Source organism: Mustela nivalis, assembly GCF_964662115.1.
Source record: "Mustela nivalis genome assembly, chromosome: 11".
Lineage (NCBI taxonomy): Eukaryota > Metazoa > Chordata > Mammalia > Carnivora > Mustelidae > Mustela > Mustela nivalis.
In genome coordinates this window covers 101,133,877-101,152,558 of record NC_139030.1, presented here as the reverse complement: position 1 = coordinate 101,152,558, position 18,682 = coordinate 101,133,877, and the positions used below count along the sequence as shown (strand labels likewise).

The window sequence follows — 18,682 nt, the reverse complement described above, 5'->3', positions numbered from 1 at the left end:
TACTCCAAAGTGACTCCTACCCTGGGAAGAGGGGAAGATAACCACATACACTTATTTGACTGAAACCCAAACATATGTACTAGAGTTGGACATTGGATCTAAGTGCCGGACTCACCCAACAATGAAAGACTCTCAGGGGACAATTCAGGAAGAACACCCTGCCATTTGGTGTGACCACAGTCCTGGCAAATGGGCTGAGGGCACTCATCTGGTTTGACTAAATTACAAGCCCAAGGCAACCCGAGATAGCCTCTTAACAGCACTGCCCACAATAGACTAAGTGGCCATTGCAGCTGACTGGACTGGACGCAAACAGGTTCAATCACAAGAGTTGGGCACATGCAACACAAAGAGGAGACACCCCTGAAGCTCTTGGTTCTGGTGAAGAGGGAACATCACTACAGGACACCAAAGTCCCTCTTCTTAAGGTCACTACTTTCAAGATCAAGAGATGTAGCTGACTTGCTTAATACAAGGTAACATATACAGAGAGATAAATGAGGAGACAGGAAGATGTACCAAAGGAAAGAACAGAATAAAGTCAGCAAAAGAGCTAAATGAAATGGCTATAGGCAATATGCCAGAGAACTAACTCAGAGTATTGGCCATAAAGATACTGGACTTGAGAAAAGAGTAGAGGATCTCAGACTTTCAACAAAGAGATAGAAAATATATAAATAGAACCATTCAGAGATTAAGAGCTCAATAACTAAAACTAAAAATACACTAGAGGGAATAAATCATAGATAGAGGAAGCAGAAAAAGGTTTAATGAGCTGGAAAAAATAGTAATAGAAAACAACCATATGGAACAGAAAAAAAAGAACAATAAAAAATGAAAATGGATTAAGGGATTTCAACGACATCATCAGGCATAATAGCATTCACATTATAGGGGCCCCAAAAAAGAGAAGAAGGAGGGAAAAATTTACTTGAAGAAATAAAAGCTAAAACACTTGTAGAATCTGGGGAAGTAAACCAACACCCAGATCCAGGAGGCATGGCAAACCCCAACAAAATCAATCCAAAGTGGTCCACACCAACACACATAATAATGAAAATATCAAGAAGTAGTTATAAAGAGAGAACCATTCTTCACTACTAAGTTGATCTCAAGGGGCTACCCAGGTAACCAAATGGTTTGGGAGAGGGGTGATCTCCTCCATTACTGTGGCACCTGGCAAGGGACTGAGTACAGAGGACCCACCTTTGGTTCCATCTAGCAAGAAGGCTTTGGTGGTTGTGCTGAGTGAGTTGGCCAGGTGCTAATTCCACGACCAAGGCATAATGGGCAGCTGAGTATGGAGGGTCACAGGCTCAGGGCCTGTGAGAATCTCTATTGCCAGTATGTGGCCAGCAACTGCCACCATTAGACCTGCTTTACCAAAAAATGCTGAAAATATTCTTCAAAATGAAAGGATACTAATTAATAACATAAAAACATATGAAAATATAAAATATACTGGTAATGGTAAGTATACAGTCAAAATTAGGACAGTCTAATACTGTAATATGATGGTGTATTATCACTTAACTCTAGTATAAAATTCATTTTTCTGCATGTGGTTATCTGGTTGTCATAGTACTGCTATTCTTGGTTGCCTGCCAATTGTTAGTTGACTGTATTTGTGTTGGTTCCTATCCTGGGGATTCTGTTTTATTCACTTAGTCTATGCATGTGTTTTTATGTCAAAGCCACACTATATTGATTACTATAGCTTTGTAATACAGTTTAAATTATTAAGTGGGGGCCCTTTAGCTGGGTCCTTTCTCAAGTTTGCTTTGGTTATTTATGGTCCTTTGTAGTTCCTCATGCATTTTAGGATTTTTCTCTGAAAAATGTTTTTGAAGTTTGATAAGTATTGCCCTGAATCAATAGATGGCTTTGTAATGAGGACATTTGAACAGCATTCATTTATCTGATCAATGAATATAGAATATCTTTCCATTTATTTGCATCTTCTTCAATTTCTTTCATTAGAGTCTTACAGCTTTCAATGCACAGATCTCTCACCTTGTTAAATTTATTTCTAAGTATTTTATTGCTTTTGATGCTATTATGAATAGGATTATTTTTATTTCTTTTTCAGATATTTCATTGTTAATATATAGACACAATTGATGTTGTGTACTGATTTTATATCCTCCAAATTTACTGAATTACAGTTTTTTTGATGACTCTAGGATTTTCTACATATGAAATGTTACCATCTATAAATAAAGACAATTTTTCTTCTTCCTTTCTGATTTAGGTACCTTTTATTTCTTTATCTTTATCTTGATTTCTCTGGATAGGACTTCCAATACAAATTGAGTAAGGGTGGTAAAAATATCTTATTCCTGATGTTAGAGTAAAGCTTTTAAACTTTCATCAGTGAGGATGATGTTAACTATGGGATTGATATATTTTGATTTCTATTATGTTGAGGTATGTTTCTTCCATACCCAATTTGTTAAGATATTTTATCATGGAAGATCTTCTAGTGAAATTTTTTTTTCATCTATTGAGATGATCATATAATTTTTATCTCTAATTCTGCTAATGTGGTATATCACATTTACTGATTTGCTTATATTGAACCACCTGTGCATCCCCAGGATAAATCCCACATAATCATGGTAATATGATCACTAAAATATGCTATTGAACTCAGTTTGCTAAGATTTTGCTGAGAAATTTTTGCATCCACAATCATCAGGGATGTCAGTCTACAGCTTTCTTTTCTTGTAGCATCTTTTTTTTTTAAATTTTATTTTTTATTTATTTTCAGCCTAACAGTATTCATTATTTTTGCACCACACCCAGTGCTCCATGCAATCCGTGCCCTCTCTAATACTCATCACCTGGTTCCCCCAATTTCCCACTCCCCCACCACTTCAAACCCCTCAGATTGTTTTTCAGAGTCCATAGTCTCTCATGGCTCACCTCCCCTTCCAATTTCCCCCAACTCCCTTCTCCTTTCTATCTCCCCATGTCCTCCATGCTATTTGTTATGCTCCACAAATAAGTGAGGCCATATGATAACTGACTCTCTCTGCTTGACTTATTTCACTCAGCATAATCTCTTCCAGTCCTGTCCATGTTGCTACAAAAGTTGGGTATTCATCCTTTCTGATGGAGGCATAATACTCCATAGTGTATATGGATCACATCTTGTAGCGTCTTTATCTGATTTTGGTGTCAGGGTAATGCTGACCTTATAAGATGAGTTTGGGAGTTTCTTCTTATTTAATTTTTTGGAGGAGTTTGAGGAGGATTTCTTTTCATTCTTCTTTAAGTGTTTGGTTGAATTCATCAGTAAAACCAACTGGTCCTGGGCTTTTCTTTGTCAGGAGGGTTTGGTTATTTTTAATCCCCTTACTCATTATTAGTCTATTCAGATTTTCTATTTATTCATGATTCAGTGTAAGTTGTATGTTTCTAGGAATTAGTTCATTTCTTCTAGGCAATCCAATTTGTTGGCATATAATTGTTCACAAGAGTTTCTTATGAGTCTATGTGTTTCTGTGATATCAGTTGTAACATCTTTTGATTCCAATTTTATTTGAGTCTTCTCTTAGTTTATCTCTTCAAAAACCTGCTCTTAGTTTCATTTATCTTTTCTATTGCTTTTCTGGTTTCTATTTAACTTATTTCTTTTTGATCTTTCTTATTTCCTTTTTCTGCTTTGGCCTTAGTTTGTTCTTTGTTTTGCTAGTTCCTTGAGGTGTAAAGTTAGGTGTTTTACTTGCAATTTCTCTTTTTTCTTAATATAGGCATTTATCACAAGTTTAATTGGATTAAATTGTAGATCTCTTTTTCTTTTTTCAGTGTATGTTAATTTCCTCTCCTGCATCCACCTTTTTTTTTCCTTTCCCTTTTTCTTCTTCTCTGTCTTCACCTCTATTTCCTCCTTCTGCTGCTGCTTTTTGGTAAGACTATATCTCATCTCATTCTATAAAACTAGTCTAAATTGGATATCAAAAGTAAACTAAGGCAGGGGCACTTGGGTGGCTCAGTCCATTAAGTGTCTGACTTCAGCTCAGGTCATGACCTTGGCATCCTGGGAGTGAGCCCTGCATTTGGCTTCCTGATCAGTGGGGAGTCTTCCTTCCCCCACCCCTTCCCCTACTTGTATTCTCTCTCAAGTAAATAAATCTTTTTTTTTTTTTAAGACAGCAATGCAAGACATCAAAGAACATGAAAAATCACAGAAATGTGACACTATACACCAAAGGAAAACAATAATGGCTCAGTAACTGGCCAAAAAAATGGAGATCTGCAATCTTCCAAATAAAGAATTCAAAATAGTTGCTTTAAGAAAGATCAGCAAACAGCAAGAAAACACAGACAAACAATTCAACAAAGTCAGGAAAACAATATAAAAACAAAATGGTAAGTTTCATAGAGAAATAGGTCATAAAAAAGAACCAAATAAATTCGGAAGCTGAAGAATAAGTGAAATGAAAAATGCAGTAGAGAACATGGAATCTGTGAACTCAGATAATTTGTAATTAGCTATGACACAAAAATAGAACATAAATCAACAGAATAGAATAGAAAATCAAGAAATAAAGCCACAATTATACGGTCACTTAATCTTCAACAAAGGAGGCAAGCATATCCCATGGGAAAATGACAGTCTCTTCAACAAATGGTACTGAGAAAACCGGACAGCTACATGCAAAAGAATGAAATTGGACCACTTTTTTACCCCGTACACAAAAATAAACTCAAATGGATTAAGAACTTAAATGTGAGACCCAAAGTCATAAAAATCCTAGAAGATAACACAGGCACTAATCTCTCTTGACATCAGCTGTAGCAACATTTTTCTAGATATGTCTCCTGAGGCTAGGGAAACAAATGCAAAAATACACTACTGGGACTACAAGCAAAATAAAAAGCTTCTTGGGGTGCTACACAGCTCAGTCAGTTTAGCATCTGCCTTTGGCTCAGGTCATGATCTCAGGGTCTAGGATTGAGCTCCACATTGGGCTTTCTGCTCAGCAGGGAGTCTGCTTCTCCCTTTCCCTTCGTGCACTCTCTTAACTATATAAATAAAATCTTTAATTAAAAATATAATAAAATAAAAAGCTTGTACAGCAATGGAAACAATCAACAAAACTAAAAGACAACCTACAGAAAGGGAATATATTTGCAAATGGCAAAATCAATACAGGCTTAGTATTCAAAATATATAAACAATTTATAAAACTCAATGTCCAAAAACCAAATAATCCAGTTAAAAAGTGGGCAGCAGACATAAGACATTTCTCCAAAGAAAACACATGGATGGCCAACAGACACATAAAAAGATGCTCAACATCACTCATCATTAGGGACATACAAATCAAAACCACAATGAGAAATCACCTCATACCTGTCAAAATAGCTAAAATTAAAAAAGCACAAGAAACAAGTAGTGTTGGCAAGGATGTGATGAAGAGGGTACCCTTGTGCACTGTTGGTGGAAATGCAAACTGGTACAGTCACCATGGAAGACAGTATGAAGGTTCCTCAGAAAGTTAAAAATAAAACTACTCTGTGATCCAGTAATCACACTGCTGGGTATCTGCCCAAAGAACATGGCAACACTAATTCAGAAAGATTTAAGCATTCTTATATTTATTGCAACATTATTCACAATAGCCAAATAATGGAAGTAACCCAAGTGTCCATCAATTGATGAATGGATAAAGGGGTAACGTATATATATTTATATGTATGGAATATTATTCAGCCATAAAAAAGAATGAAATCTCGCCATTTGCCACAACATGGATGGATCTGGGGAGTATAAAACTGTCCATTATCAAAGACAAAGAGGCTATTTTAAAAGCAGGAAAAGAAAAATAATTCCTTACATACAAAGGAATCCCCATAAGGCTATAAGCAGAGACCTTGCCAACCGAAGTGCTGAAAGAACAAAAATTTGCCAACCAAGAATATTTTACTCAGAAAAACTGTCCTTCAGCAATGAAAGAAATAAACACTTTCCCAGAGAAACAGAAGCTGAAGGAGTTCATCATCAATAGATCTGCCTTACAAAAAATGCTGAAAGTAGTTCTTCAAAATGAAAGGATGCTAATTAATAACATAAAAAACAAATGAAAATATAAAACCATGGTAATGGTAAGTATACAGCCAAAACTGAAACAGTCTAACATTATAATATGAAGGTATATTATCACTTAACTTTAGTTTAAAGGTTAAGGGACAAAGTATTAAAAATAACTATATAATAATCTATGAATGGATTCACAATATTAGAAGAGGTAAATTGTGGCAAAAACCTAAAATGTGGCAAAGAATGAAACTGGACCATACACAAAATAAATTTTTTTGTGTGTACACCATACACAAAAATAAATTCAAAATGGACTAAAGACCTAAATGTGAGACCTTAAACCAAAAAAAAAGTCCTGTAAGAGAGCACAGGCAGTGATTTCTATGACATTAGCCATAGCAGCTTCTTTCTAGATAAGTGTCTAGAGGCAAGGAAAACAAATACAAACTACACTATTTGGATTACATCAAAATAAAAAGCTCTTGTGTAGCAAAGGAAACAATCAACAAAACCAAAAGGCAACCTATAGAATGGGAGAAGATATTTGTAAATGACACATCTGATAAAGGGCTGGTATCCAAAATATATAAAGAACTTATAAAACTCAATGTCCTAAAAATAAATAATCCAATTAAAAATGGGCAGACTTCATGAATAGATATTTTTCCAAAGGAGACATACAGATGGCTGACACATGAAAAGATGCTCAACATCACGCAAAATACAAAATCAAAACTACAATGAGATATCATCTCACACCTTTTAGAATGGCTCAAATCAACAACACATGAAACAACACTTGTTGGCAAGTATGCAAAGAAAAAGGAACACTTGTACCGTCTTGGTGGGAATGCAAACTGATGCAACATCTATGGAAAACAGTATGGAGTCTCCTCAGGAAGTTAAAAATAGAACTACCCTATGATCTAGCAATTTTACTACAAGATATTTATCCAAAGAATACAAAAATACTAATTCAAAGGGATACATGAAGTTTACAGCAGCACTGTCGACAGTAGCCAAATTATGGAAGTAGCCCAAGCGTCCACTGACTGATGAATGGACAAAAAAGATGTGGTGTACACACACACATATATATGTACCTACATATATATGTATATACACAGACACACAAAATACACACACACACACACACACACACATACACAATGGATTATTCTTCAGGAAAAAAGAATGAAATCTTGCCACTTACAATGATGTGGATGTAGCTGGAGTCATCTGACTGGACTGAAAGTAATATCATAGCCTGAAAAATTATCAACCAATTACCACCAAAGGTATCTCAAAGTCCAATGCTGAGAGGAGGTAGGATACTTGCAATGTAAGCTCTCCTACCATAAGACAAATGGGTCAACATTTGGAAGGAATCAAGTTGGGCATTCAGTGGTAGCCTAGTCTACACATCAGAAACTTCACCAAAGTTGACTTCTTTACTTTGTTCCCAGCTATGAAGGTGGATATGTTGCTGTATCCAGTATAACAATAACTCCAGGCAACAAAGGTGGCAACTTGGGGAGTAAAGGTTCAATCAGCAGCTTGACTCCGGTCAGTCTCATCAAGAACATGCCCTTACTGTATACATCTGCATAAGTGACCTAAGTGGTTCTTTTCATAGTAGTAATTTAGTTCTGTAGTTTGCAGTCCCAAGAAAAGTATCTTCAATCTGGCAGTATGTGATTTTCCAAATGATGAACCAGGCAGCTAAGCCATTGGCATAGCCAAGAAGTAAGTAAAAATATAACAAGGTTCTTAAGGGTTGTACTGGCCAGAGTTCTGCCCAACTGAGTCAAGTATCCACATCCATTTTTGCTTCTGCATAGCTGACCCTTAAATAGCCATAGTAGCTAATTGACACCATCAGGTTTCAGATTAGCTGACCCATCAGCCACCCCTGAACTTTGCCTAGGTATATGGGGGTACCTCTGTGAATCCCAGGGCTCCCCTGAGTCATTGGCTTTGCTTCAGGTGGCAAATGGAGGGTAAGTTTGGGGTCAAAACCAGTAGCTTCTACTTTTTCATGCAAAACCAGAATGATGCTAGGACCAAGTCAGATGCACCCCTCTAACATACTACTACCACTTGGCCAGTAAAACCAACTGGTTTATAGGCCCCACTCAAAGCATGCTGAATGCTTAATGATGTATATAGAGTGTCTCATACCCATAATTTAAAAATATGGTGGGCCTCCTTTTGGGTGATAGGTGGTTGGACAACAGCACTTTTTCTTTGACTGCCAAAAGAATTGAGAACTGTGAATCTGTCCACATAGTCCCAAAAAAGATCTATTTGGAAAGCAGGTCCTTGAATTTTTCAGGGTTTATCAGCCACCCCTGTAGGCAGCCATGGGTGAGAACTGAGCCACTGAGACAGAGACTTTTGACTTGCTAACCAGCAGAACATCATTAGAAATCAGAGGGTGGAGGCACTCACATATATCCTGATCCACCATTGTGGCAAATGACAAGGACTTCTATATCTGTGGCAGTAATCCTGAATGGGAGAATGTCTTCTGACAATCTGTGAGTGTCTATGCTATGCATGCAACACATTAATTTCATTATATGGTTAGTGGTGAGCACTATAACAGTACATTGGATCAGCAGAGAGGGTCCTGCCCATTAGGTCACTTTAACTATTTCCCCCATTGCAAGTTTTGCCCAAACTCAGCTGATTTCAGGTATTTTTTTCCCCTCCTGTAATACAGACTTTCCTTCATGTTAGGGGCTACCAACAGTTAGAATAGCCATCAGAAAATTATTATTTCCAGATTGGGAGCACTGGAAGAAAAAGGGTGTGAGGGAGGCTAGCCTATGGAGGACATCTAGAGCAACTAGAAGGTTTTTTGTTTCTTGTTTTTTTAAGTAGGCTCCAAGTAGGAGCCCAAAGTGGGGCTTGAACTCACCACCCAGAGATCAAGACCTGAGCTGAGATCAAGAGTAAATGTTTATCTGTCTAGGCTACCCAGTTGTTCCTAGAAGGCTTTTGTTTCTATTAGGCCCTTTATCTTATCTCAACATCAGAACCCCCACCTCCCTCATGCACCATCCTGCTTTCAGAGTGCGTCTGTGCTCAGGAGCTCAGACCCACTCACCAGTAGAAAGTAGCAGGTAAGTAGGTATCCTGGCTAAGTATGAAAATCACATGCAAACTAGCTTGACCCTCAAATGTCAGTGGTATGGCAACGGTGGTGTTGGCAGTGTACAACACAGCATACCAAGTGCCATCACTTTTGTGTAGTAGATAGCTATAATCACGATATCTGAAACAGCTGGGACACAGATGCAACAAGTGGATTCAGCTGGTGATAACTCTAAGTCTCCAACTTCAATGCGAATTCACTAGCCATACAGGGATGGGGTATTGAGATAATGCAGCACTTACTTTCCCTGCTGCCTTTAAATTCTTAACGAAGGTTGTGATTTCCCTATTCCTTCTAGGATTTTAGTCTTTCTGTTGGACCATCTGAAAGGGCACAGGGAGAGGAGTTGGGTAGCAATTTACATGTCCCACCAGCACTTCTCTACATGTGGCTCTATAAGATGGAGACAGACAAGTATATAACATAATTCCTACCACAAATTCAGATGTGGAAACAACAGTACATTCAATTGGCCTACAGAGACCCATCCAGAAGGCAATATTAATTTCCTTCTCTATGGTAAACACTGCCCCAACCCTGTAAGTTGAATCCAGCTTATTTTTTTCTTCCATAGATCTGGATAAGATAGAGACTTGAACATTCATAACCAACAAACCCATAAAACATTGGGTCCCTAACCTCTCTGAAATTCCCCCAGTGCAGTGGCTGCATAGAACCTTCTATCCCCTTTAGGGACAGGAAGATCTTGGCTCCACCTTAAATCATGTTTCTCTTTAACGCATCTGGGATCAGGTTAAGAGGAAAGCTATCTACTACACAAGGTATTCAGAAGTAGGAGGCCACTTCATGCCATCTAATAAGACTCAACGTTTACTTTCGGTTTGGAGTGGTGTAATAGCAACTCGCGGTTCAATCAAATGAACTTCTAATGTTGCTGGTCTGTCGAACAGTCTATATAAGGCAACAAGGTCTTCATAGTTGACACCATCTACTTTGCCTTTGGGAATTATTTTATTTGAGAGCTGTAGCCACACTGCTTTCTGGATAGGTCCATGAGGTGTGTATGTCCTCAGATGACTTAAGCTTGCTTGGCTTGCACAGTAATGATGCACTGTGTGAAGTCCACTTCAGTCGAGGGCATCTGCGGTCCCTTTACCATGATGACATCTCAAATTCTTCCCTGGCTTCAACATAAGGGTTGAGGGAGCTGTCCACAGCACCAGAGCTGACTTCAAGAATTTCTATTTCTTTGGGTCTGTTGCTTTGAGGCAGTGGATCATCGTCATCAGTGTTGTGTACACAATTTGAGGTAGTAAGTGCCCAAGCACTAGTCAATGCCTATTATGATTTCCCACCAGGGTTTGTCTGTCTCAAGATAGACAAATCTTTTAGCAGCCAGAACTCAAGACAAAAAACTGAGATCTCTCACTGTTATTTCGGAATGGGTACAAGATTATCACCATATACTTCAGGAATACTTACCCTCCTAAGATGGCCCAGCCATTGCCATCCTTCTGTTATAGATATTATATAGCCTACATCCTCATCTCCCAAGAAAACCAGCCAAAGTTTTAATGATTCGCTTGGTTTCTGTCCATAACAGTCATGAATTTCTACTCAATGATCCTGAGTGTAGGAATGCAACTCTGTAACTGTTGTCTAAGAGCAGAATCCTCTGCTCACTCAGGATTAACCTTAGGACTAATTGTTAAAATGGGACAGATATTGAGGTGGATCATCAGACTGGCAAGGAAGTCTCCCTACTTGAGGATAATTAGCAATATCCAGGGAACTGTTCAGGCAGCTGTTTTTAAGCCTAATTTCCAACACTTAACTTGCAACCATCTCTTCAATAGTCTAGAGTTAAGGACTATTTATTGACTGACTGATCATACAACTTGATCATCACTTTCCACCAATTCCTGTGGGCTTCCCCCAAATGCAACTGATCAGACCACAAGGTTCTGGTCCTTCATTCAGTATCCCATATTGTCACCAAAGCTGTCAAGAATGTACCATGCTTGTAAGCTAACTATTTAGCTTGCCACAGTTTCATGGAGGCTGATAGAAGAAATGAGTTTCCTGGATCAGAAACAAAAGTTTATTACTCAGAGCAATCACAGCAGCCAGAGTATAAGCATTCTTGCATCAGTTCCCTAAGCCTGATTCCCAAAGTAATGCAAAGTGAGCCAGATAACAAGATCACATGCAACTGACTGTTACAGGAAAAGAATCCTATACCTCTCAGAAGCACCATGGAGAATGTCTCCCAAAAATATGCAAAGATTTATGAAATGATGCCACCAAATATTAAAACTGGTAATTTCTGGATGGTAGAATTATGGCTCTTTCTTACATTTGAGGGGGGGGATTGCTTGAATTTTAATAATAAGCACACATCATTTTCAATTTTGTACTTTAAAAATGCATAATGAACATTCAGATCAAAATGAACGTTTCAATACAAAGCTGCTGTGAAATGAGCAAAAAAACAAAAACGCGGGAAACTGTGTATCAACTATACTGCAAATTAAAAAAAAATTTCAGAGCTAAAAAAATAGAGGAAAATATGCATGCATACCAGAAAACTGGGAATATTACTAGTTAGAGTTAGGGCAGGAATTAGTATTCCTCTAAAATGGTTCAACCAAAAAAGACCTACTATTAATGAAAGTGTATTTATGGATAAGGAACCAATAATGAATGTTGAGGGAAACACTGAAAAGATGTTACCACTCCAGGCAAAGTCTGGTAATAGCTGTAGTCATGGAGCTGGGGCCACTCAGCTGAAGATGTAGATATGAAGGAAAATTTGTTGTCAGAACCACAGCAGCAAGGCAGGTAAACAGTAGGACGGAAAAACTCAACCTTTCTTTCCCTATCGACCTCCAATGTTCTGCCAGTGTTTGCCATTTCCCGGACCTAACAAGAAATCAGCCAGGATGACAGTCTCATAAGGCATTCCATAGCAGTCGTCATCTTGGGGCATAAAACAAAGAAGGGCAGACAGCAGACCTAGGTGGGGACCAGACAGAAAATAAGCACGGGTGCTCAACTGTCCAAAAGTGTTTCTATTATGGTCAAGATGAAAACAGATTAAAAGACTAACGAAACTGTAATTTACCATATTCAAGTGAAGACTGACTTGGAAGAAAGTGGACAGAACCTTCTGCTCCTCAGTAGAGACACACATTTCTTCAAGCTCGTAGTACATGCAATTAGTCTAGGGTGCCCAGCTAAGTCAAGGAATGTTGGCTCAATGAATATGAAAACACTGAAAATTTAGTGATGTTCTCTGATATGTATTGTTTCTAATTTTATATATATATTTCTGTTCCTCATAGGCAAATAAAAGCCTAAGCAATATTAAAGCCATTAAAAATATAAAATGACTCCTTTTTCTTTTTCTGGAAAGGAAGGATTTAAGTCAACTACCTCTGACAAAATCCATCTCAGATACTACTGGACAAACAGATCTTCCAGAGAACAATAAAAGCAGAGAAAAATGATGAGAAATTTTAAAATTACCTGTTTCAAAAGAAGGTCTACTTTGATTAATTGGAAAAGTTCTCCTACTCCAAAAATCATGGAAACTATTTTTTATCTCTATTTTTATAGTCTTAATTAGTTTGAAGAATTCACAGATGAATTAGATTAGACAAACTTCTAGGTGAAAAAAATTACTGAGTTAAAAAAGAAACCGGATAAACTAATTGTAAAGGTGCATTTCATATATGCATGAGTTGGGTTGATTCAAAGAGAAGAATTAGCAAAGATAATGAATTTGAGAGATCATGGAATATTTCCCACCAGTTCCATCAATCATCATGCAAGGGTTTACATTTCATGAATGAAATTGATAGCATAAGGAAGGCAGTTAAATTCAACAAATTAATAAAAGGTTAGTGGTATCACATTACCCAATTTCATCTTCCTTAATCCTAGTTTTCCGTAGGCACTAGAACATGATTGCTCAACCTCCCATTCTTTCACCTCCCTTGATTTACATATGATGCCTAGGACTAGAGCAAACATCTTGTGATCATAAAGTGACAAGCATGAACATGAAAAAGAGGAAAGGTAAGAGCCTGTTCCTGGTCTTTAAAGACATTGTTAAGCCATTGAACCAATGACAGAAATCCTTGCCTCCTGACTTCACTGATTGGGTTCCAATCAGGAAAATGTGGTTTCAGAGTCAAGATCACAAGGGTGTGACTGTAAGTTCTCTTGTTCAGATCTCAGAAAGGTTTTTTTAGTAAATATTTTTATTTATTTGATAGAGAGAGCACAAGTGGGCAGAGGTGCAGGAAGAGGAAGGAGGCTCTCTGCTGAGCAGGGGGCCTGACATGGGTCTTGATCCCAGGACTGTAAGGTCACGACCTGAGCTGAAGGCAGCCGCTTAACTGACTGAGCCACCCAGGTGCCCCCAGATCTCAAAATGTTTTAAGATAATGTTTCACAGACCCACTCAACTAAACAAAATATATTCTAAGTATCTTAGGATAGCCTGTTAGATCCTCTCGGCTGGTTAGGACAGCCTCTGTGATTCTTTTTTATTTTTTTTTTAAAGATTTTATTTATTTATTTGAGAGAGAGAGAGAGATCACAAGTAGGCAGAGAGGCAGGCAGAGAAGCAGGCTCCCCACCCCCCCACCCCGGGCAGGACCTCAATCCCAGGACCCTGAGATCATGACCTGAGCTGAAGGCAGAGGCTTAACCCACTGAGCCACCCAGGCACCCTGAGCCTCTATGATTCTTAAGGATATTGTACTACAGCACCTTGGCTCTCAACCAAAGGTAAACTACAGCTACAGCTTGTCTTAAAGATATTCAGAAGTGTAACAGTTGGCTAAGATCATAACTTGATAATACAGGAAATCACAAATTCTTTAAGAATCATAGCATCTGGGACAGGAACAGAGACAATTTAAATGGAAAGAGGTTTCTGAACCCTGGGCCCTCGGCTTTCTACAGAGAAGACAGAGGCTGAAAAGTTACTCAGTTACCAATATAAGCTCTTTCTCATGAAAAGAGAAGGTAAAGCCAAGTCACGAGGGTAGAGGCAAGAGCTTCAAAATTACCATGACTCACTCACTCACTGCTGTACGCTTCACTTTCCCCTTTTTCCACCTTTGGAATATAAGTGCCTATGTGTTTTCCTGTTCCTTACTCACCGTGTACACAGGACACAGATAACTGGTCTCTTCAATTCAGATTTTAAGACTGAGAGGTGCCATACTTAAGCAGCCTCATCCACCTGGATCTGATTGAGATGCTCAAATTCTGTACTTCAAGGCCAAGCCTGATGCAGCAATAGTATGAGGCAAGGATCTTAGAAGGGGAGTAAATATAGTTTGCATGTGGGAGGCACATGAATGATTTGTGGGTAGAGATAATTTGTGGCAGTTATCTCTCTAAATGTGAGCCCCAATGAACATCACTTTCTAAGATTCCTGCCCTTCTGCAGTCCCTTCCCATACTGAATCAGGCTTGAGCATGAGACTTGCTTTAACTAACAGAATTCAGTAGAAATGACCCTGTGTTTGTTCCATGCCTAGCTCTTTTTTTTTTTTTTTAATTTGACAGAGTTCACAAGTAGTCAGAGAGGGAGGCAGAGAGAGAGGGGGAAGAAGGCTCCCTGCCAAGCAGAGAACCCGTCTCAGGGCCTGATCCCAGGACCCTGAGATCATGACCTGAGCTGATGATCTCTGGGGTGTGGCACTGAGCCCCACATGGGGCTCCAGCCCCATGTTGGGCTCCAGGCCTGCACTGGGCTCCTTGCTCAGCAGGGAACCTGTTTCTCACTCTCCCTCTGCCTGTCACTCGAGTCCCTTGCTTGTACAGACACTCTATCAAACTAATTAAATTTAAAAAAGAATAATTCCCCAACTAGAGATATTTAATGAAATCATCTTACAATTTGGAAGAGGATTTAGAAATGACCTGATATGATCTACCATTCAACAATGAGGAAATAGGTTTAGAGGTTTAGATGCCCAAGTTTGCTTAAGTATTTGGAGGTAGAACCTTACTTAGAATTCAGATTGTTTACCCATTGACTAGTATACATTTTTACACTGCTTTAGGAGCTACGTATAATAGTAATTCAAATAAGAAGTAAAGATCTAAGTAGAATAACTGTCATTTTGAAAAGTGGTTTAACCCTTTGAATTTATATTCAAAGCATTCTCATTTTAAACTATAAAATTATTTGTAATAAGAATGTTACTTTCTCTAACAGTTTTATTAAAAATTTCCACTGAAATAATTTCCCCAGATTTTGAATTTCCTTTGAATTTACATCTCCCTATTGTTACACTTTCAGCTGAATTTTATACCCATCCATGAGAGTAGTCTGTACTACGGGTATCTCACATCACTCTGCTTTTCCTTCAAGGGTTTTTTTCCCTCCTTACTTGAATCTAAGTAGGGTAGGAATGTTTAGTATACTTAGACACACTTCCACTTGGGGACTTTTGAATGCACTTTCGATTTATTTGTTGTTTTTAAATGAATTATTTTGTTTTCCCTAGTCTTATACTTTTAATACAAGGTCTTCCTCTGGATCTTGGGTTTGAGACCTACCTTTGGATTTTGAATCTGGGGAAACTAAGCTTGTGCTCTTCTTTCTAGCTAAGCTTAAATTGTTGCTTTGCCATCTAAGTTCTGTTGGTGATGACTCTAAGTTCCTCCACTTTATTTTACCTGGATATATATAGCTAGTTTTCAATTTTACCTCTGATGAAGATGAGTCTGTTTTTAAAAGCTTTGGATATCTATCTTTCCATTTTACATCTGGTGTTAAGAACATATTTTCCCCCCCCTCTGGTGCAGCTTCTGATTGGTATTCTTCTAGAGGTGATGTTTGGTTCTGGTCTGTTATTGTCAGGATAGGAATGACAGGCCATGGAGTTTGCTTTGTTGGTTCATTTTGCTTTGTTGATTCATCTGTTTGCTTTGTTGACTCGTCTGTTTGCTTTGTTGACTCGTCTGTTTGCTTTGTTGACTCGTCTGTTTGCTTTGTTGATTCATCTGTTTGCTTTGTTGACTCATCACTTTCAGAAGCAACAGCCCTTGAATTATCTTGATTTGACGGGATCAGAGTTGGTAGAGTCAGGCTTTTCTTATCATCATTATCCAGCAACTAGAAAATATATCAATAAAGCAAGCTACCAATTAATCACTACTGACTAGAAAATATTTAAAACTAAGAAAACTGGACTTAAAAAATAATTTGTACCCTTATCCTTTATCATAAAAAGTGACCCTCAATATCTGTCAGTTATTACATTCCTTATTGAAAGAGTTAAACTCTTCACTTGCACAAAACCATGGACTATAGAATATTATTCATTAAAATGATCACACAGCTTTTTTTTTTTTTAAGATCTTATTTATTTGACAGAGAGAAATCACAAGTAGGCAGAGAAGCAGGCAGAGAGAGAGGAGGAAGCAGGTTTCCTTCTGAGCACAGAGCCCGATGTGGGGCTCGACTCCAGGACCCTGGGATCATGACCTGAGCGGAAGGCAGAGGCTTAACCCACTGAGCCATCCAGGTGCCCCGATCACATAGCTTTTTAAAAAAAGATTGTATTCATTTATTTGACAGAGAGAGAGCACAAGTAGGGGAAACAGCAGGCAGAGGGAGAGGGAGAAGCAGACTCCTCACTGAGCAGAGACCCCCCCCCCCCGCCAATGCCAGGCTTGATCAGAGGACTGCAGGATCATGACCTGAACTAAAGGCAGACACTACACCAACAGAGCCAACCAGGTGCCCCAATTACACCACTTTATAATGCAGTGGTTCTCATATATTCAGATTTTATAAATCAGCAACATCTTTAAAAAGATAATTCAGTCCAACATTTTGCTGTTATTATGCTACACCAATATATTACAATAAAAGAAATTTTAGGGTTGCCTGGATGGCTCAGTCCATTGAGTGTCCGACTCTTGATTTCAGCTCAGGTCATGACCACAGGGTCATGGGACTGAGCCCCATGTCAAGCTCTGCATTCAGTTGATTCTCTCTCTCTCTTTCTCTCTGCCCTCCTCCAGCACTCAAATGTGCACACTCTAAAAGAAATCAATCTTTTTTTAAAAAAATAAAAATAAGGGAAATTTTAATAGCAAAATAACACAAAGAAAATATCATTAAATCAAATACTATGTGAACTCTATTTTTGCTTCTATCTTAAATATAGATTATAAATCCATAGAGAAAGTAAAGAACATGGTTACGTCTGTAGCATCCACTTCCAAGGTCATTGTGCAGAATTTCATGCTTTTACTTTTTCTTCTTGCTCACTTTCTCTTTATCAACATCTTTTGTCCCCTATCTTTGTATGTATTTTAAAATTTTAGCATTTTATGTTGTAATTTCCCTTTTAAGAGTGTAACTTAATTAAATAAATAATGTAACTGTAGAGACAGTGCCACAACAGAAATGACTGTAAAAACCTGAATAACTTTCTGGGTGCTTTTTTTTTCCCCATTTATAAATATTTCTTTCTTTATAAATGTTTCATCCCCTTATAAAATAGTGACTATTAGAAGTTCTCTTCCAAGTTCCCTTACCTCACTTGGAACAGTTTCAGCTTCCTCCATTACAAAAGGAAAATCTGTTAATAAATTAATAGAGTATTTCATTATTATATTATAAAACAAACACATTTAAACATATGTACACTAATAAAATGCTATTTTAATTTTTCTCACAAGAACAAAGAACAATTTAAATCAAAGCAGTTATTCAAACATAAATACTATTTAGTAAAAACAGGCTGATGAATCTCTGGGAAGATAGGGGATTTATAAATTGAAAAAGTGTGGAGATAAAAATGAATACATGCATTAAGTGGTAAGATTTCAGATCCATCAATGTAAGATATAAAAACATATATACAGAATAATCTGCTATGAGTTAAGAGGAAATAAAATAAATCCCAGATGGTCTGTAATAGGGTTGGGATTGGAAGAAGAGACTGGAATAAAGTTGCATGTAAGCAGACAAAGTAGGCCATTTGGAAGAGGCTGATTGAAGCTCTTGTAATTTTCCTATGAATATAAAGGTTATATATTTAGCAAGTAGAAAAGGAAAACCTTAAAAGGAGACAGAATAAAAATTTGAGATACAAAGGAATGTATTAAGTCTAGGAATGTATTAAGTCTAATAACAAAGGAATGTATTAAGTCTAATAACACAAAATTTATTATGGTCACTGTTAGCTATGTGACTGTAGTCAGCTTGGCCCATTTTTCTGAGCCTTGGTTTTCTCATATGTAAAATAAGATTAATAATGCTTATCTTACAGGTATGATACAAGTACATGTAAGATGTGAGCAGCAATATGGCTAAATGCTTAATCTGTTTGGTCAAATGGACAACGTTCAAATTTAATTCCTATCCAGTTGATGGCTATGTGACTTCTGACTTGTTTCTTAATCTTTCTGATCCTCAGCTTTCTAATCTGTAAAACACGGATAAATAATAATAGCACTCTCCAGATGCC

General features: G+C 37.7%; 1 protein-coding gene across 7 annotated transcripts in view; it reads right to left on the bottom strand.

Moving 5' to 3' along the window:
- Positions 1 to 18,682, bottom strand: part of C2CD6 (C2 calcium dependent domain containing 6) — a 109,801-nt gene that overhangs the window by 42,403 nt on the left and 48,716 nt on the right. For 5 of the 7 annotated variants that reach the window (XM_082691190.1, XM_082691186.1, XM_082691188.1 and 2 more), the window contains 2 exons: positions 17,748 to 17,791; positions 15,907 to 16,314 (listed from right to left, as the gene is read on the bottom strand). In XM_082691190.1, the coding sequence (XP_082547316.1) occupies positions 15,907 to 16,314; positions 17,748 to 17,791 (452 nt within the window). The remainder of the gene's footprint in view (positions 1 to 15,906; positions 16,315 to 17,747; positions 17,792 to 18,682) is intronic. The other 2 variants (XM_082691187.1, XM_082691191.1) reach the window with 2 other exon arrangements.